Source organism: Gadus macrocephalus, chromosome 1 (genome assembly GCF_031168955.1).
Source record: "Gadus macrocephalus chromosome 1, ASM3116895v1".
Classification (NCBI taxonomy): Eukaryota; Metazoa; Chordata; class Actinopteri; order Gadiformes; family Gadidae; genus Gadus; species Gadus macrocephalus.
The window spans coordinates 9,834,111-9,854,884 of record NC_082382.1 but is presented as its reverse complement, the minus strand read 5'-3'; the positions used below and the strand labels follow the sequence as shown (position 1 = coordinate 9,854,884).

At 43.8% G+C, this 20,774-nt stretch overlaps 1 protein-coding gene across 12 annotated transcripts; it reads left to right on the top strand.

Annotated features, from left to right (window-relative positions):
* Positions 1-149: 149 nt before the first annotated feature.
* dnmt3ba (DNA (cytosine-5-)-methyltransferase 3 beta, duplicate a) lies at positions 150-18,682 on the top strand. Of its 12 annotated transcripts, XM_060052976.1 has the most exons (29): positions 223-298; positions 3,305-3,481; positions 3,615-3,771; positions 5,002-5,217; positions 5,381-5,515; positions 5,604-5,749; positions 5,986-6,160; positions 7,181-8,898; positions 9,274-9,412; positions 10,156-10,212; positions 10,594-10,640; positions 11,094-11,243; positions 11,610-11,684; positions 11,958-12,107; positions 12,229-12,336; positions 12,912-13,044; positions 13,283-13,393; positions 13,505-13,549; positions 13,635-13,714; positions 13,936-14,048; positions 14,235-14,418; positions 15,072-15,156; positions 15,482-15,627; positions 15,791-15,881; positions 16,244-16,392; positions 16,491-16,576; positions 16,747-16,816; positions 16,953-17,071; positions 17,271-18,682. In XM_060052976.1, exons 5-29 carry the CDS (start codon positions 5,392-5,394, stop codon positions 17,419-17,421), a joined length of 4,452 nt encoding a protein of 1,483 aa, XP_059908959.1. In that variant the 5' UTR covers positions 223-298; positions 3,305-3,481; positions 3,615-3,771; positions 5,002-5,217; positions 5,381-5,391; the 3' UTR covers positions 17,422-18,682. The 12 variants fall into 12 exon arrangements, with proteins under 12 accessions (XP_059908930.1, XP_059909192.1, XP_059909262.1 ...); XM_060052759.1 differs by lacking the exon at positions 5,002-5,217; XM_060052916.1 differs by lacking the exon at positions 5,002-5,217 and having other exon boundaries at positions 242-298; positions 3,392-3,481.
* Positions 18,683-20,774: the final 2,092 nt, after the last annotated feature.

The following is a 20,774-nucleotide window of genomic DNA, read 5'->3' as shown; positions in this document are numbered from 1 at the left end:
CCCCGAATATACTCGCCGAAAAGTCTCTTTATGCAACTTTCTCTAACCGAAATTTCTCAATGAACGATTTACAACTAATCTGTGCCGGGGCCGAAGCTAGTTCTTCGTCCATGAACTGCTTTACGAATAGACGAGCCCTTCTGTGCAGAGCTCGTCCAATCCGGAGCCAGCACAGCGGGGGGGGGACGGGGCGTCAGGCGGAGAGAGACCTATCCAAGGACCGGGCTGCGAACCAGACCGGCGTTGCAGAGGCAGACCTCGTCCGCTCCTGAAGAAGGGACAGCTTCTACCCCGGGAGGTGAGTCTGCGCTTTGTAGGTTTAATTACCCGCACGATTTTTTTTTTTAAATGTCTTGCGATATCCTGCTCTTATACAGTATCCAGCAGTATCCACTTACTCGAATGATGCGTTTCTTTCGGGTCCTTTTTAGCAGAACTGTGTCCCACTATAAGACGTAGACTGAGTCTCCTGCAGGGGTTTTAAGTTGTGTTCTCTGAGACCAGGGTGCACTCTGTCCGGGACACTTTGCAGTGGTAGTTTCTTTGTTGTCACATAAAAGGCGAGTGCATTGTCTGTTAACCGTTGAGAGGACGGGAGCGTATCGAGGGTTTGGTACCATATTATAACATTATTAACATAAAGCACTAAAAAACGACTGGTAATGCAAGTATACCTTTTTTTAGCAGTTGGTAGCTTTATGACCAAAATGGAATCGTTCCAGCTCTCACTATAGAGAGAGCAAGCCGGTTTGGCGAGATTGAAATGGGAATTGTAGGCACGGCCGATCGTATCGGGCAAACAAAACATGTTACATTTCTAATAATCTCTTGTTATCTAACCGGGTGGAAAGGATATGTATGCACATTGCGTTCGCGGCAAAAGCTATCTACTCGCGAGATTTCATGCTTTACACTGAGAAAGGGGAGGAGAAACGGCAGCATGGTTGACTCGAGGAGAAAGTGTAGCAGCATGTAGCCTGGAGCTTTAGTTTACAATGGCATTCTCCAAGATCCAAGAACATAGCATACTGAAATGGATAAAAACAGATCTGGGGACGGCTTGCAGTTTTTCCTACTGCCACACAGTAGGCCAGTTCCAAGTAAAATAAACGGAGAATAGAGGAACCCACCCATTGTGCCCTTCGTGATAGAGCCCTTTCTAATCCCGGTTTATAGTGTAGGCCTACAACCAGAAGAAGAGTTGAGACACTCGTTGATCTCGCTAGCGGGCTGGTCACGTGGTTCACGCAAGCCTTTATAGTTCAGAAAAACACGCCGCGCTGTCATGTTCTTCTATTGGACTGACAAAAGTCATTGCGATATTGAATGGTAAATATAAATGAAAAACACATACCCAATTACTTCTTTGACTGTTATAGCATTATTACATATTTGTAAATGTCAGTTTTATATTTGGAGTGGTAGGGGAATACTGAAAACTATGCATAAATATTACTAAGAAACATTCGTAGCACTGCTAGGCTACTGGCTTTAGTGGCTTAACCTTAACTTTTACCATACTACATATTTTTGTTTTTGGGGAAGTGTTTGTTTTTGGGGAAGTGTTGACAAGAACATCAAATTAGACCAGGAGGAATCAATATTAAAACAAAGTTAGCCATGTGTGGAATGTGATGGAAAAATGTATATGTTGCTACCCTTAAGTCATGTAGGCTTTGGTTTCCATTCCGTGCATTGTCTTGCCATCCTGCTTCTCCTCAGTGCCATCTATGTGTCAATCTTTGTGCTTGGTTCAGCCAACTCGTGCTGGAGTGAGCGATGTAGTCAAATTGTTAACCCTTGTGCTCTGGTCAGCTTTCCTACCTTCCTCTGAGTCAATCAAAGTAGTAACCTTTGTGCTCTGGTCAGTTGTCCCACCTTCCTCAGTGGCATCTAAATGTAAACCCTTTTCTATTGGTAACCTAACCGGCCTGCCTTTCTCAGAATCAATCGTGACGATAACCTTTGTTATGGGGAAAATGGTCACAAGGGATAGGACATCCTTTTGTGCACTCTTCTGCTCGATAAGAAAACAGGCAGCTCTTTGGCTTGGGTAAATACTGTCTGATTTGATTATTGACATCTGCAATGAGGGGAGGATCTAAAACTGTATAAAAAGCTCCTACAACCTGTATTCTGCACTCACTCTGCTAGTAAGGAGTCTAATGTATGCATGCATTGAACCTAGGTTATATATCTTCAAGTATTTTGTTCTAATCTCATCTTTCCTCGACACAATATCTGTTAAAGGAAATTGCCATGACAACTACAACAAATGTGTGAACAGGTGTGCGTGTGTATCTAACTTGATAAACAAGAACAAAGTTAAGGAAAAAAACTACAGGTGAATTATAAGCCGTTTCACTCAGGATTGCCTAGAACAGTGGACGTCAACCTTTTTAAGCCCAAGATCTCTGACCTCAGCCTTGGTGAAAGGCAAGATCTACCTATTGAAGTGTTGAGAGAAAAACACAGCCAGATTTTACTTCCAACTTTAGGCCTTTTATTTTGCTAATTGTATTTGAATTACATTGGCTTTGGTCCAACCTTCAACTTGATGCAACCAAGAAAACGAATTTGTTCATTATACATTGTAACAACAACAACAACGAAAATCAACTTACTTAATAATAATAATCACTATTTATAATTTAGTCAGAAGGCAAAACTGTTGCAGTCACTGTCTACTACTAACTACTGCTTTTTCGTTTGGCTTACAGCTACACACAGCCAGTCCGAGTCAGTATGTTAGGTGTCTGTTTGTGAGGCGGCTCCTGTGCTTTGATTTTATTAATTAATCAGGCATATATATATATGTGTATGTTGTCACATATGCATTATTGAAATGGGTCTGCGCGCATACTGTGGTATTTAGGGTAAAGCACGCGGCACATGGGATGATTATGCGGATGTACCTGTTATCAGAGTCTCAGTTAACGACACTAAACGCAAACTGCCTCTGTTGTCATTGGCAACTTTTTTTCTTTTCTTTTTTGGTAGTTTTCTATTATTTTTGGGAGCTACAGGGATAGTCTCAAAGATCTACCGGTCGATCGCGATGGTTTGCGACCACTGGCCTAGAAAATAATTTCTCTTGCATACTCAGAGGAATTCTGTCCTGAAATCTAAAAAAATGTCCAAAGTGGTTGAGGAGAGAGTGGGAGGGAGGATCCTTGTTTGGTCTTGAACTCGGACCTCTTACCTATTGTCAAAAGTCAGAGGGCAGGTTGAAGAAAAGTTGTCATCCACTCTCTGTGATATTCAATGATGTTATGGTTCATTGGTTACAAATCACATTTTATAGATCAGTGGTCATAGCATGGTTGGCTGTGCAGCGTTTGGATGCTCCAATCGGTCCGAGAAGGGTTACCGAATGTATGGCTTCCCCAAGGCCCAAGATCGCATGAAGAGATGGATGGCAATGGTCAGCCGTCAAAACCTGCAAATGACATGGGCCAGCAACAGTCGAAAACTATGTCATGTAAGTAATGTTCACAGAGGTGACATCACTTGCTAGCATATCAAATGGCATCATATTTCTTATTGTAGAGAATTATGACTTTTCGATGATATTTGAAGTGCAATGGAAACTGATCTTGCAAGCCTACCTACAGGTACACTTTGAAGATGACCAATTCACTGCCACAAAAACAGGAGGCAAGTTGAAGTTGAGGCCAGATGCTTTGCCAACAGTATTCATTCATCGGCCTAAGCCGAAGAGGAGGAAACCAATCCAAATGGACCACACATATAACGCCAAATTAAACTTCGGTATGATACATGCAGCTAACAATATTCCCTATTTCATGTAATTCAAGGTTAGACTACACTCCTAATGAGATTAGGACATGATTCATATTGGTACATCCAGCTTCAAAAGGACCAGAGGTCAGGGATTCTCGAGGATTTGTATACAAACTTTAGATCATCTACAAATAACTACCTAATTAACCATTGCCAGAAGATGAACTTCTACATTATATTGGTTTCTGATTGTGGTAGATGATTTGATTCATGTTACAGTAATGTTTTGCTTTAATTTATTTTCTATAGGAGTGTAGTGTACCCTTACATTTGAGATGACAGTAGGTGCAAAGGCAAAATACATATTACAGCAACATTACCTTGTTATTGTTACAGAGATTGAGGGAGATATGGCGAGAGCAATGAAGGGGACATAACGCGAGACAGAGGGAGCGATCAAAAGGGGCAGGTGATCCAGGGATGTGTGTGCCGAGCTCCAGTCAGTTGGTCCACCAATGAAGAAACAACTTTGCCAGGGCCAGGTGCTCCAGGGACCAGACTGCAGGGGACTGATAGGGCGACCGTGGAGGACCTAATGAGGCCTATCAAAATGGAGAAATGCATAAGAAGGGCAGCAGAGAGGGCTCTTGCACAACAAAAAATAATTAATTTGGCGCTAAGAAAGAGGAGCTATTAAGTTGACCAGAAGTTAACACAAATGTTTTACAGAGACCAAAGTCGAGCCCTTTGACAGGAAAAGAAGACAGGAATACGGTTGGGAAGGGAGACATTAAAAAAAAATGGGGGAAAAAAACGCTGGCACCACTGGTTAGAAATCCCTCCAACAAATTTAGATTCCACTGCCTAACATCCGCGCGCTGTAAAGGAGGATGCAGCGTGTAAAGCTGGAGCCAGGAGTGTTGGGGCCAGTTGAGATGCTGAGGTTGACGGCAAGTGGTATGAGTGAAGTGGATAGAGGGTGTGTGCTCTCCTTAGATGAGACGTCCATTACTCCAGGCATGGAGCCCGATATGGGAACGGGGAGGCTATTTGGCAATATCACGCTGCCTGACCACAAGAGACAAGCGACGCGTTCACTGGTGTTTATGCTGGCTGGAGCTACAACACGGAGGAAACAAGTTGTGGCTTACGACTATAGCGGCAATTCCACTTATTGCGAAGTTTACCAGCCCATCATAGTCAGCATTGTTGAAGCGGCGGTATCTATAGGGCTTTGTGTGCTTAACATCCCCACAGAATTGAATAGAGCAATGTGGATGTCCCTTGGGCTGACCTATGACAAGCCATGGATCCAGCATCCTGATGAGCCAAACCAGCGCCTCCATTTCATGCCTGACGTTCTTCACCTCGTCTCGTTTACCCCTGGAGATAGCTTCACAGCTGGCAAAGTCGAGCTAACAAACGAGAAGGCAATCGATCGTCTACCAAGATAAAAATATATATAATTACGCTGTGCGTAAAAAAAGTGTTGCATATCACAAACAATTAACACACTGGAAATATGGAACTGTAGTCTTGTATTGAATATGACTATATTCAAGACCCAGAAATAATATATTAATGTCATTAACTGTTGTCAGTTGAAAATAATGCCATTGTATCTTCTCTTTTACAGAAAACTGCAAGATGGCAACCAATGACATCGTGCTTCCCGATGAGACCCAAGAAAAATGCAGCCGCTATAGCTTGCTGAGATGGCTCAACAACACGCTAAAAGTTAAATTCAATCATGTGTCACAGACATGCTCAGGTAAAGCCCATCAATAGATTAAAAAAAGTTCCCTTTTTCAATTGGAAATGCCAGCTCAACCTTCTTAACATCTGTGTGTTTTGTTCAGGTGCCACTCACTGCCAGTTCATGCACTGGCTGTTCCCAGGCTCGCTCGACATGAGCCAAGTGAAGTTCCAGGCACAGAACGAGGGGGAATTCAGGCACAACTACAATCTGCTTCAGGAAGCATTTGATAGGAGCGGCATTACCAAGGTTAATACTTATACTTAAATTATTTTGTAATAAAAACAGAAGCCAACCAATATCAGAGATGACCTTTGCTTGTGTGCAGTGTATGATTTTTAGAACAAACGGTCTTATCAGAACAAGCCAAATGTATTTTTCTCTTCTAGTTGTTTAATTAATTAATTATAGCAGGTTCTTTAAAAAATAACACATTAGGCCACATGTATTTAACATTGCATACTGTATTCTTCGTCTTTTTTCAGGGAATTCCCGTTGGAGAACTGGTCACCGGCTCATTCAAAGCAAACTTCGTCTTCTTGAAGTGGTTCAAGACGTTTTTCACAGAAAACATCAAAGATATGGACTATGACCCAGTCCAAGCACGGGCTGGTGAAGGAATCTGTCCCGCGCTTATAATGATGAACTCCCCAAAAAGAGGTAGGCTCAAGTGCTATACCAAAATAACCACATCTTTTGATTTAGATTTTGTAGTTCATAACCTCCAAAGGAAGCTGCAATGATTAAAGCAGATTTAATTATGGGGCCACAGACTTTTGTTCCTCCAAATACGTTTTAAACCATGTCAAAGAGTAGCCTTGTTGCTCAATCGATTTATATCATTAATTTGGTCACATTATGTTTGTATGGAACATCTAGTCTAGTGCAAGCGCTATACTGGATGTAAAAAGTAGGATAGTCAAATTAATTGTAAGAATGAGTTCTGAAGACTGAAGCCGTAAAATGGCTATCAGGACTTGGAGTCTATTGCCGCTTTTCCACCGCACATGTAGCTCGACTCGACTCAACTCGACACGACTCGACACGGTAGCAGCACGGGTCGTTTTCCACCGCAAATAGTACCTCCTGCACGTGGGCGGGGTCGGCTGCGCGAAAGGGCCGTGACGTATTTTTGTACGCGACGCAAACAACACCTACGCAACCCACACATGGACAGAACCCACATAACAACAATGGAGGACATCGATAACATTACTATTATTAGCTGGCATGTTGAAGAAGTTGAAGAAGTGGAATATGTTGGCTGCGGCGCTGCTATGGCTGTTACCAGCATGGTTGCCATGTCGCTCTCGTGACTTCGTCACACTCTCTGGCCAATCAGTGGCCGGCCGTCTGCCGACGTCACCTTTTAGCATCGGCTCAGCTCGCTTGGAACCTAGAGCAAGGCGGTACTAAAAAAAGCAGCCACTTCAGATACCATGTTTTCGCGGTGGAAACGGAAAAAATGCGAGTCGAGTCGTGTCGAGCTGGTACCATGCAGTGGAAAAGCGGCATAAGAGACCAAACAACCATCAGTTGTGAGCAGAAGGAAGCACATGGCTGCTATTGGTTGTTCAATTGAGTAAGCTGGTAAATGGAAACACAGAATCTCCTTATGTTTGTCAAATATTTTTATCATCATGTCTGTTTTCAATTAAGTTGTTATTTTTCACTTTGCAGGGAGTTCGAGACTGGAACCTGATGTTGAAGAAACGAAGGGCGCCCAAAATTTCCCCTACACCGAGAAGTGGAAGGAGATGTACAGTTGGGCAGAGCCCAGCACTTGTGGAGAGCTCTACGCTTACTGCAGTGTGTGTGGTACAGACTTGTTGACATATCGCAAAGGCATCCAGGATCTAACCCGACACTTTGTCACAATCAAACACAAGACAAGGGCCAAAAAAGCCCAACTGGAACTTCAAGCCCCAAAAACAGGGCCATTGCCCTGTAGCGAGGTTGTCGTGCAGTTCATAAACAAATACTGTTCGTCAAGCTCCTCTGGTGGAGACCAGCCGTCTAGAGGCTTTGCACGCTATATGCTGGGATTAGAGTTTCCCACTGACGTTTTGTCGATTTGCAAGCAAACACCGTACTGCTTGTACGTGTACGGAGGGGTTACATTGGAGGAGGCGGCCACCGTGTCTGTGGTTCTCGTTGGCTTCTTTGACATAGAATCTGCTACTCACCATATCAGGCTTCTGGACGTTCTGCCCTCACCCGCAGAAGAAGCAGGGGCAGAACCAAAGAAAACAGGAGGAGCTGTGGTGGAGGCCGTGAAGAGATTCAGCCTTCCCTTGATTAATCTGTCTGCGGTTTACGTCGGTGGCACTGGTGCCTCCGCGGAGCACGTCTGCTCACAGCTCAGGGAGTTCAGTCCAAACCTAGTTGCCTTCGGAGATCTGGATAAGTTGGCGGATGCTGCCTGCCATGCCGCAGTCACAGCCCTCTCTGCCTCGGTTCTGAAGATCATTTCAGAGCTCCATGCATATTTCACGTCCACCTCCATGGAGATTGATTGTTTAAAGGATCTGTTCGCTTCTGAGAACAATGACGGCAAATCATTTCATCCTAGCAGAGACTGCCTTAACTTTAGTCAGTTAGTCAGGAAGATGCTGGAAACGTGGCCAGATCTGGTTTCCTTCTTCGATTCTTGCAAAAAGGACAAGGACAAAGTCCAGCCCATCTTTGTCATGCTGCAGGACGCAAACCTCAAGGCAACCTTTAAGTTCCTGGCTTTGGCCCTGAAGCCTCTTGAGGCTTTCCAAAAACATCTAGAGATGCATGATGGAGATACAGGCGCAGACCTGGTGCGCATCTTGCAAGAAGTCAGCAGCTTGTTGCACACCTATGCCGCCCACTTCCTCAATCCGCAGGCTGCAGAGCGCTTCCTTGAGGAGCACGACGCCCGTGTCCTTACAGACGAGACGCTTCACCGGTCGGGAGCCGACCTCGTGGCTGGGGGTTCAGCCGTGGAGGAGCTGCTGGACGAGCCTCTTACACAGCAGTTCTTGTCATTCTACATGACACTCACAGGTCTCATCGCTAAAGAGGTGCCACTGAGTGACAGGATCCTGAAGAGCATGGCGCAGCTCCTGAACCCCGAGACCAAACTCAAAGTAACGGACACGGCGGTGGAAGAACTGGGAAAGAGGCTGGGAGTCTGCAGCACTGAAGGAGAGGTGAACCAGCTCACCAAAGAGCTTCTGGAGTATCAGCAGAGGGAAGAAGAAGAAGAGGAGGAAGATGGAGAACACCAAGATACATCTGCCATCTCCCTGGAGAAGCACTGGGCCGGCGTGCTCAAAAACAGGCATTCTTCCTCCGTCCTCAGGAACCTGGTCTTGAGCCTGCTGTCCTTCCCTTGTCCTCCCCTCGGGGCCGAGATAGTCTACGCTCAGGTGCGTGAATGTCAAAGGAATTTAAATTGTATTTGTCTGTTACGGAGTCTTATTTGTTATGTATTGACCCGTGCTACATGCTTCTTGTCGGCAGTAGCTCAGGAGGTAGAGCGGGTTGGCTGGTAACCTGAAGGTTGCTGGTTCAATCCCCGGCTCCTCCTAGCTGAGTGTCGAGGTGTCCTTGAGCAAGGCACCTAACCCTGACTGTTAGCTCCCGACGAGCTGGCTGTCGCCTTGCATGGTTGACTCCGCCGTCGGTGTGTGAATGTGTGCGTGAATGGTGAATGTGAGGCAACATTGTAAAGCGCTTAGGGTGGCCGATGGTCAGAAAAGCGCTATATAAATGCAGTCCATTTACATTTACATTTGTCTCAGGCCGTCGCAAGCGGAGATGCCATATTGTTTTCGGAAGACGGAGAGGATTCAATCATGGAGGACAACACTATTTCTGAGGGCACTAGTATCTCCCCTGTCCAGAATGGCATAAAGATGGAAGAGGATTGTAGTGTATCAGGTGAGTTGTGAGACTGAGACTGCCTTAGCCTCTGTATATGATCTCGATCTTTGTTGTGATTAGTGATGTTGCAATGGACTGAATGCTCTTTTAATGGTGTAGCTCTATTCTGGACCAAATATCGGACAAAATTGTTTATAAACTATTATTTACTTTTCAGTTCTGCACCACATGAAAGTTATTTAAAGCTTAGGTGGGCAATTATGGAGAAACAGCCAGAGTAAGCTTGAATTGGAATGTGGTACCCAAAAATGCCTTGAAAATAGATTGCCTACCCTAGTATTAAAGGTACAGTTTGTATGATTTGAGTGGCATCAAGTGGAAAAAACTTTGCAGAATATTCTAAATATAGTGTTTCATTTGTGTATAATCCAATGAAAATATTCAGTTGCATGCAATCTGAATCACCAACGCTAAATGCCATTTAATCCTACACTCTGAACCTTTAATATAGAATTCAATCAAAGTAAGTTATAAACAATGCCTTTGTTTAGCTAGTCTATACTGAAACAACGCCTTACCAATCAAATTATTGTAAAAATATTACAATCTAGAGGTTATAATTATTAAAGCCTATAAGTGCCTATATTACACCAATCTTTAATATAGTCGACAAGATAACCGTACTTAATATGATTACATTCTGCATAGAAATTATGATTTTGACAGTAATGATGATTTTCTTTTCACTAATATTCATTCAAAATGAATGCATCAATCTCTGTTTTCTTTTCTTCTACCAGTGAATTACCTTAATGGGACAGTTAAGCCATGCACAGTTCTCCTGAGGAAGCTCATCCGTAAGAAAGATATACTGAGATAATTTAAATAATATTTGTCGCACAATTTAATTGAATTTGACCACACGAGAATGAATACAGAATGTGGTACACCACTAAATTGCCAAAGATGTATCTGTAGTCTCTGTTTTGTTTCAACTGTCATAAATATTAATGATAATGATGCATATCTTACTGTTAAAGGATTGTTTGTGTTATTCGAATATTTTTTAACAGCTGATGTAGTTGAATTAATAAGTAAATTATGTAAAACTATCAATGGATGTATACATACAAATTTTTGATTCACATTTAGATTAGTGATTATATTCATCAATGCAAAATGTCCTATGTGCACAATTTAGAGAATATTTTATTTGTTTTCTTCGTTTTTCTTCTAAGAACCAAATATTGGGGGTGACAAAGATGGACTCGTCTCCAGTCAAGAGGTAGGACATCGCTAAACGTAGTATGAATATGTTAAGCTTTTTTGAGATTCAAATCCCAGGCTATTTTATAAATATTAGCTACTTTGATGGTTTGAAAATGTATCAGTTGGGAATACATGGGGAGGCTTTGCATGTTTGGTTTGACACTTAAATCTGGGATATTTCTAATGTCTTAACATTTCTTTGGGAAATCTTCTCTTCTCTTTCTTTACACTTCCCAAACTATAACTTTCATCCTCTGAGCCTTTACCCATTTTGGTGAACTGCATGGTGAGCAACGTTTGTGTGTGTGTGTGTGTGTGTGTGTGTGTGTGTGCGCGCGCGTGCGTGCGTGCGCAAGGCAATAGGGCCGTCGTTCAGAAAGGCTGGCTGGAACTAGTGTGCTCAGGATGTACCCGCCACCTGCGTGGGCATGCTGTATGTGTGAGTGTAATGAGATGGATTCTCTCTCAGGGGCCCACTAGGGGAGGTAATGGTTGGGAGACCAGCTTGCGGCAGAAACCCCCGTCCCGCGCAGTGTTTCAGGCCGGCCGGGGCACCTGGGCCAAGCCTGTAGGTCTTGATAAGGACAGCCCGAGGGGACGGGAGTCTGAGGATGAGTTGGTAGGTGTACTCGCATATCCTACCGGACCAATCCCACTTGACCATCCTCTGATGGTTTCACATGGAAGCACTGTGGTACACGTCATGGCCTTAAGTGTCCCTGTTGGTTATACCGGACTAACCCTGGGCTAACCCTGTTTACCTTCCCTGATAGGGCCGTTGATAACCAAGCCTGAGGTAGATAATAAAACCTGCTTGCCCTCTTTAATAACATCTCTTTGGCTGGGTGCCTGCTTTCGATCTAAACCACACGGCCATTGGAAGAAAGGGATCGGGTCTTTCAGGGTCACTGTGTAAAATGTGAAGGCTCACTGTATGCTCTTCAACTCAAACTGTGCCACCTGGTTCTTGTGGCTGGGCTTTCAGGGGAAAGACACTTCACCGGCATCCAGTAGGATAACCCCGAGCGGTAGAAATTTGAGACGGGTCCAGGCCTATCAGGTAAGACAGATATCATCTGATAAACGCATGCTAAGACCGCAATGTCACTTGAAACTTCGTTAAATGGACGGATGGATCTGTCGTTAAAGGGACATACGTTTTGTTCTAATTTACTGTTTTTTTTTATAATGTAACATGCTCATGCAGACCCAAAAAGCGTACTTGAACCTGGCATGAAGGGTTCCCGGGAAATGTACCCAGTTACTGATTGGCGGGGGGGCCAGCCCTGATTGATAGGAGTGGGAACAAGACTGAATGGTTCCTTCTTGGCAGGATGGGAAGGGCTTCCTGACCGGAGAGCTGGTGTGGGGGAGTCTGAAGGGCTTCTCCATGTGGCCCGGGTTGGTCGTGCCCTGGAAGGCCAAGTCAGCGCCGCCTGGGATGAGACGCGTGGAGTGGTTTGGAGACGGGATGTTCTCGGAGGTAAGAGGGACCTCCACTGTGTGTGTGTGTGTGTGTGTGTGTGTGTGTGTGTGTACTCGAATCATTGCGGTTCCCTCAGATCTCAGCATGAATCCACATGTCTTTGTGTTTTTGTGTTCAGATCCCTTCTTCAGGCCTTTTGCCGTTTCATGCCTTTACTCGCTGCTTCTGCAAAAATTCCTACGCCAGCCTGCCCACGTACAAGGACGCCATCTACCAGATCATTGAGGTAAGAGGATCTACCTCTTCTTGAGAAATATTCATCGATTTGTAGCTCCTTTTTAGGATTGCATCGATCTTTCTGAGAATATTGAGGAATACTTTTCGACCAAAATAATAGTAATACTAATGTATCGGTCATTGGTTAGCTTCTATATATCTATAAACTTGACTTTGTGTAAATGCGAAGATCGGGCTAAGGAACCAAGTGGAGGAAACAAAGTTGTTATGGTTGCTGCCTTAAGAGATTAATAAAACCTTTTTTTTTTAAAATGGGTTTTTAAAAAGATTTCAAAGCGGTTACTAAGCTGGCTAATGTGAGGTCACCAGGCAGGCTGTTTCAATATTTGGGGCCTTGGATGGCAAATGCCCGGTCAGAAGGCCACCAACCTACACTGAGGAAAATCCAATAGGGCCAATCAGAGGTCTGGAGTTGATAGGGGTCAGACCCGGGTTTCTTTAGAAGCCGCCAACCTAGGGCACGTTTAGATGAGGAGTGAACGAAACCAGAGGCTATATCACATTATGTAACGCTGAACGTTAGTGAAGGCGTTACACCGAGCACCCTGTCCGCTCTGCTTCCAGCTGGCCGGGGAACGCTGCAGGAAGTCGTTTGGAGCGGCGAAGGGAGGCAAGGAGGACGAGCTCAATCTGATGCTGGACTGGGCCCACGGGGGATTCCTTCCAAGCGGGCCGGATGGCTTCAGGCCCCCTGGCTGTAAGTGTTCTCTCTGCTGGACGCGTGTCTCGTACCGGAGTGCACCGCGTACGGGACGTGTCGTCTGAACTGCCACGTTTTACAGTTCCGTTTGTGTGACCCCCGATTTTCTAATTAGAATATCAGAACCACTTAATTTTTGTGTATTTCTTCCACTGTTTTAGACTCTGCCTTTTGACCCACTTTTGACTTCCATTTGATACATAATTGTTCTATATTCTATTTATTTTAAACACAGCTACACAGGCAGATCAGTCAGACAGTGCACAGTCAGACTACAATCCGCCAGCTAAAAGGAAACATGTTAGCAAGGCAAAAGCGATTGCACTTGCAGTCACCTACAACAGAGGTAAGTAGTGACTGTTAGAAGTCCTGAAGTCTTTCTGCTTATATTTAGCTGCACGTTTGTGCGACTGTTATTGCATTCATTTTTTTTATTATGATTTATTTTACTTTGCAGAATCAATGATACAGGAAATTGAAGACAAGGGTAAAAAGATTGAAGGTATGCTTGAGTTCCTGTTACAATTTATTATTTTAAGACCTGAAGCATCTATATATCATGGAAAAACGTCATATTTTTGTTTCAGATTTCTGTATGTCTTGTGGATCACCTGAGACAGAAATCTTCCATCCACTGTTTGTTGGCAGTCTCTGTTTGAAGTGCAAGGTAATCAAATATCCGTTATTTAATTAATAATTTATTCAGTTGATCTCAACTAGCCCCTCTCACTATTTTCTAATGTAATAAATTGTACATATTCAGTTACAAACACTGTTGGCTCCTAGTGTGCTAGTGATGGGTTGAATGCAGAAATCACATTTGGTTGTACTTTCTTCTTCTGTTGGTGTTACTGTATTAACAAATAACGTTCAAATAATATTTTGCAGGACAACTTTATGGAGACACTTTATCGCTACGACGAAGATGGCTACCAGTCGTACTGCACCGTTTGCTGTGGCGGCCTCGAGGTGATTCTCTGCGGCAATGCCAGCTGTTGCAGGTATGTACTGCACTGATGTACGCCCTGCGTTCACTTAGTATTAGTATGGACAAACCATGAAGTGTGTAGCCACCTAACATCGCTGTCCCTTGGATAGAGTTCAACTTCTTCACTGAATGTGGGACATTCAGACTTGATCACACTGTTTTATTGATAGATCTCTTTCAACGTGTCCTTATTCCTCAGATGTTTCTGCAAGGATTGCATCAACATCCTGGTGGGCCAGGGGACCTTCGATCAGCTGAAGGACATCGACCCTTGGAGCTGCTACGTATGCAAGCCGTCCGAGTGCGGTGGGAACCTGATGCTGAGGTCCGACTGGAGGCTGAAGGTCCAGGAGTTCTTCGTCAACAACAGTGCACTGGCATTCGTAAGACATACCTGCCGATTCCTTTCCTTAAAAGGGCTCAGGGGTAGAAGAACTAACACAACAGCCAGAGATGGAACACATTGAGGAGACACAACTGACAAGTCAAAGGTGGATTAAGTCTGGGACACGCAAAGAGGTGCGGAGCCACGGTTCAGAAGCTAAAAAAGCAAAAGACAATCAAAATGAGGGGCAGCTCCACATGAAATGAATGCAAAGGAAGGGCCAGAGAGAGAGAGAGAGAGAGAGAGAGAGGGTCTAGTTTTATCGTCAAAAAGATAGTCACGTGTCTTAACCGCGGTGTCCTTTCTTGACACCGCGGTTTTCTGTTTCTAAGTTCTTACGAATGCTTCTTCACATCTTTCTTTTACCTCATGACGATTCATCCATGTCAGGGAAAAGTGGATAGGAAAGGACATTGTTAGGGGGACAACGTTTTACTTGGGGACAGAGGCCCAGGGAGAAAAAACAGGCTTTACAACAGCTCATAGCAGCCTTTGTCGAGGTACTGAAAGCGCTAGTGAATATGTGTGCATTTGTGTGCATGGGGATGGTGACCGCTCATACAATACCTCTTAGAATCCAAGCATACAGTTGTTATTGGCTACAAGGGCAGACTTGAGGCAAGAAGTGATTGGATCATTGTTTTAACCTAGGAACCCCATCGAGTGTATCCCTCCATCTCTGCTGACCAGCGCAGACCCATCAGAGTGCTGTCACTATTCGATGGCATTGCAACAGGTGGGTTTCTCCTTCTTACACGATCGTCAAGGAAACGTTTTCCAAATGCATATCAGACTACATTTCCTTCCCAGTGAATTTGAATTGAGCATCCACATGGATATCTATCTTTCTATATACTATATACTTACTCTATTACTTAGTGTGTGTGTGTGTGTGTGTGTGTGTGTGTGTGTGTGTGTGTGTGTGTGTGTGTGTGTGTGTGTGTGTGTGTGTGTGTGTGTGTGTGTGTGTGTGTGTGTGTGTGTGTGTGTGTGTGTGTGTGTGTGTGTGTGTGTGTATTTAAGAATATAAAAACCTGAATCCCATTTCTCTGCTCCTGCAGGTTACCTCGTGCTCAAAGAGCTGGGCATCAAAGTGGAGCGCTACGTGGCTTCAGAGATATGCGGCGATTCCATCGCCGTGGGAATGATCAAACACCAGGGAAAGATCGAATACGTCAACGACGTGCGCACAATCACAAGGAAAACTGTGAGCACCATTTCCAGACCTAAATTTCACAGTCATACCGTCGTTTTTGCGTTAGTTAATTATTGAGGGTGTGTGTTTGTCACTTGACAGATTTAATCGCCAGACCTCTTTTAAGGAAATGGCTCATTTTCCAACCACTCACCACTCCTCTGCTTCCTACCAGCTGGCCGAATGGGGTCCGTTTGACCTGCTGATCGGAGGCAGTCCCTGTAACGATCTGTCCATGGTGAACCCTCTTCGAAAGGGATTGTTTGGTAAGAATTCGACACGCATCTAGTTCAGAGGAAAATAAGGTTAAAATAAGCATTATTTAAATGTCATAGGTTAAATAACTAGCTACCTTCTCATATTTAGATTCAGCTTGAATGATGTCCTGTTTATCATTGTTCGATCAGCAATGCGGTTCAAATGTATCACACTGAAAAAAACCGATTAGGAATGCTGGGTTATCTTATCACCATTACTTTGCTGGGTACTCGATAGGTTATGAATATCAATAAACTTGGGGGCAAATTAGCATCATGTTTGAATTTGTTTGAAATAGAATATTCTTCCAAAATCATGACAAACCTTGTATGAATTTCCACTTTTGTCTCTCCTGCCTCCCTTCTCCCAGAGGGCACTGGCAGACTGTTTTTTGAGTTCTACCGCATGCTGACCATGATGAGGCCTAAAGAAGATGACGACCGCCCGTTCTTCTGGTTGTTTGAGAATGTGGTGTTCATGGGTGCCAACGACAAGTCAGATATCTGCAGATTCCTTGAGGTGTGTGTTCGTGGGAACCTGCAAACCTTGTCAATTTTTATTCTAAGGCAATACATTGTGATCAGTTTCATGTATTATTTTTTTCTCCCATTTTCCAGTGTAACCCCATTCTTATTGACGCAGTGAAAGTCAGTCCTGCGCACAGAGCTCGCTATTTCTGGGGAAACGTCCCTGGCATGCACAGGTACATAGATATGAATACCATAATTGCATTTTCCAAACAAATTTCTGTAATAGTGGAAGTCAAACATTGTAGGGAATCCAGTTGCTTTGGGTTATTGCAGATGTATCGGGACATAAAGTCTATATCTAATAACATTCTCTCTTACTCACTCTCTTCCTTTGTGTCTTCAGGCCTCTTGCAACATCTCTAGATGACAAAGTTGGCCTCCAGGATTGTTTGGAAGTGGGACGCAAAGCAAAGGTAAAAGAACATCAGGATTCACTTAATAATATAATATAATATTCATAATATTTGTGCATTTACACGTTTAAGAACTTTTCTTGAAAATGTTGAATTATGAAACCTTATTCCCATTTGTCCTTCCCTGTTCCTGTAGTTTGAGAAAGTCCGCACCATCACAACAAAATCCAACTCCATAAGGCAGGGAAAGGATGGCCCTCTTCCGGTGGACATGAACGGGAAGGAGGACTACCTCTGGTGTACCGAGATGGAGCAGTAAGTCCTTCCAGACAATCAACAATAAGAGAATAGGGTTTCACTGCAACCACAACCGCATCTGTTATCAAACACCGGAGGTTTGCTCCAATTGATATTCTGCACGTATCTAATGAGTCAATGTACGAGCTTAAATCGATTGAATCTATTGTTAATATTCCCTTAATTGTTTGTACGTTTCGTTTTTGTGTTGTTGCAGAATCTTTGGCTTCCCTAAACACTACACTGACGTGAACAACATGGGCCGGTGCCAGAGGCAGAGGGTCCTGGGTCGATCCTGGAGCGTCCCGGTCATCCGCCACCTCTTCGCCCCCCTCAAGGACTATTTTGAATGTGAATCAGGACAGTAAACTGCAGGCACGATGTGGTAGAACTACTGTTCTGTCACCTATGTTTTTAAACATCCATACAGAGATTCTCTTTTTTAATACTTTCACAATGAAATGCTTACTTTTTATTCAATGATTTATTTTATTGTCGAACTTAGGAGACCCTTTTAACAGGAATCAGATTTGTCAGTGATTGATCATGGATGATGCTTTTACATTCAAGCAATGGTGCTGTGCTGAATCCAAACTGTAACACAATGTTCTACCTCGATACGTATTTTTGACCACAACCTTTAGTTTCTTTTAACCTGTATTTAATTGATGTATGAAGGGGATGAACTGGTATTTTACTTAGGATTAGGAGTTATGTCTGTGTTAATCTCATGATAGCATAATAAAGGGCTGTTAGATTTAAACTGTGCTACTAACATGACATAGCAGTTAGGTATCTTAAATAATTAACTCTTCATCAGCTTTTTCTATGATTGAATCCTCCGACTGTGTGTTCACACCAAAAGCTAACCACATTTTCTACCCACATACGCATTTGAGTTTGATCGTGCCACAGGCGCAGAACCCCTCAGGAGGGGATCTCTGATGAACCCCAATGTTTCTCTCCGCCAATTCATTCTTACCCATGGTCGAGATATCCACCATTGCAAGTCTTTGCCTGTAGTGCAAGTACCGGCGTCTATGGTTTCATAATATCAGAGGCGGAAACCGTTTTTGGCCGTGATATTATAGAGCTCTGGGAGTCCGCAAACGGCAACAATTACATCCCTCCTTCCATTTTTCTGTTCAACCTGGACTTCAGGGAGTGAACGCTGATAGGCTGTCATGAAAAGGCATCAAGCAGAATTTGTGGGAAAGTTGTGGAAATTCGAAAATACATAAAAAGGGACTTTTTGGTATGAACGCACATTAACTCAATGTTAACTTTGTTTACTCCACTTGTCATTTTGTAATGAACAATTTCACAAAGTTCTCTTTAAACGTCCGACCTAATCATGTTATTAATAATTATGGTGCTGAGGATATAGATGTGTTCCAGTAGCAAATATGGCACTGAGTCATTTTAGCATTTTGTAAAAAAAAAAAAAAAGTTTTGGTTGTTTGCCTTTTTACTTTTTTTTATAATACTAAGATGCACACTGATGTTCTTTAGTAAGTTTTATTGTTCTTTTGTTCAACTTTTTGTTTACAATTTTGACTGAAGATTTCTATGAAAGGTAATATTGTCAATTTGAATTACCCATGGTGCTATACAATATGCCTTCCATACTGTCTGTGTTTGATTCAGCTCACTTGTTTCCTCAGTCCCTATTCCCTCCATGGGGAGCATTGCATAGTAAACCTTTAGGAGGGCCTGTACATTGTGAAGAACTGGTTCTTACTTAGGCTAAATGGTCAGAGACAATACAGAGGAAACGGCTTAAAAGATAACTTTATTATTTACATTTAGGGCATTTAGCAGATGCTTTTATCCAAAGCGACTTACAATAAGTACATTTGCCATAAGTGCAACAATTTATTTCTGCTGGTACAGTAAGGATGTTCATAGAACCAAGTGCAAGTACAACAATCGCTAGGCTAACCAATTCCCCGTGTTACAGCAATGATAGCAGCTACTGCAGTTGCTACACAGTCAAGTACTATAATACAATACAATACAATGTACAATGGTGGCCAGAAGGGGGAGGGTGGCTATGCAGAGTCGAGGTGGACTCTGAATATTATGGTAAGACAACGTAGTAACAGAGTAAAATAAGTTAACCCAAAGGTCAGGTTTGAGAGGGAACACTGAACTTGGAATACTGTGTGCATTGTTTGATTCTTTCAAAGGTTGAAGCTTCACCTAAATGGGAAGCCTCTCCTGATTGGTTCGTGTGGGTATACGCTATCTGGTTTATCCAATCGTGTTAGTGGGAGAACTCCTTGCGGAGTTCATTTTGGTTGATATAGATACTGTCCCTGGTATGGGCAGGGAGCGCTGTACCAGAACCGTGGCCCGTGTAGGAGGTATAGGTCAAGGTCTCTATTGGAGAGTTGGCATCAAATCTTTTTCATTGTGAATGTGAGCAAATGGCTTAAGCCATTAACAGGTAAACATAACTATCCCAATAAGAGTAAACACCCCAAACGTGTTTCATCCTCATGCAGATGGGAGGTGTGTGTGACACAAACGTAGGGTTGGGGTCCAGGCCAGTTCATGACCCAGACCTAGAGTGACCCTGCAGAGCATCCTAACAAAGGACCACAACACCCCTGCTGCATATGGCCAAGTGGAGGCTGACGCCCCTCTCAGTACCGACCCGGTGGCCGGCCGTCTTGTAGGGCTAGCAGGGCTCACCATGGGGAGTGAACTCGGACTGTAAATCAGCTTCCTCCCGCTGGTCGTCTGTGGGCTGATGATCCGTTCAACTTGGTCCAGGTCCTTGGTGACAGTGGACTGATGGGTCGTCCTCGGCGTGCTCTCTTATGGTCCGGCTCCAGAACCCCTCGCTCATTCTGGTCATTGGTGACCCAATTAGGCTCTCCTTTACCTCAGGAAGGGATGGGTGTGGAGGCCAGGCTGGGCCCCGTGGTATACCCAGACGCACCCAGGGTCCGATCCCATTTACCCGGACGGCGGTTGAGGTGGCAGCTAGGATCTTGCCTGGTCCCTTGACTTTTGGCGGGGCCCACCTCCGTTTGAAGATGCGAACAAAGACCAAGTCGTCCACCGTGAGTTCTGGTCCCCTGGGGTGTGGCTGCCTGCCCCTGTTTAAGCACACACTGATGGACAGACACTGAGGAGGCCCTTCATATATGCAGCTAGCTCATCTTCTAGTCACTCTATGGCTGGTCCCTCCATCTGGGGTCTTGTATAAGGAGCAGGCATGGGTCTCCTGTTAGCATAGTTGTGGACTCCAATGGGTTGTCCTCATTATTGAGCAATTCATGCTCACCAGGACTAAAGGCAGTGCTGCTTCCCATGTTGGTTTAGTCTCTTGACATTTTAGTCTCTTGATTTGATGGTTCCATTACCACTCTACTAATCCTGCAGACTACTTCCATCGGTTGTCTCCTTCTATCTCGCTTGCATTCCTTTGTGTTTATCTTCTACTTTCTTCCTACATGTCTGATAATCTTTATTCTGACTTTTCATTGCCTTTCCAAGCCTCTTCTTTCTTTATATCTTAGATTTATCATGGAGCTTATGTCGCACCTTGGAGGTTGCAGTATTCTTGTGTCAGTAACCGTTTTAACCGAATCTTGGGTCCAAGTGTGTCGTGTTTGCATGCATTTGCTCACTCAATCTACTGAGATCCTTTGCCTTGCAAAAAAACCACAATAGATGTTCAAGATCTAATCAAAATACTTGTTATGTATTT

What these genes read in the sequence shown, in the direction of transcription:
- dnmt3ba (XM_060052759.1), top strand. Translation starts at nt 3,320, where the DNA reads ATGGTTGGCTGTGCAGCGTTTGGATGCTCCAATCGGTCCGAGAAGGGT. An exon ending in GACGGGTCCAGGCCTATCAG is followed by an intron (nt 11,685 to 11,957) that starts GTAAGACAGATA and finishes CCTTCTTGGCAG; the next exon opens with GATGGGAAGGGCTTCCTGAC. An exon ending in TCTTCGAAAGGGATTGTTTG is followed by an intron (nt 15,882 to 16,243) that starts GTAAGAATTCGA and finishes CCCTTCTCCCAG; the next exon opens with AGGGCACTGGCAGACTGTTT.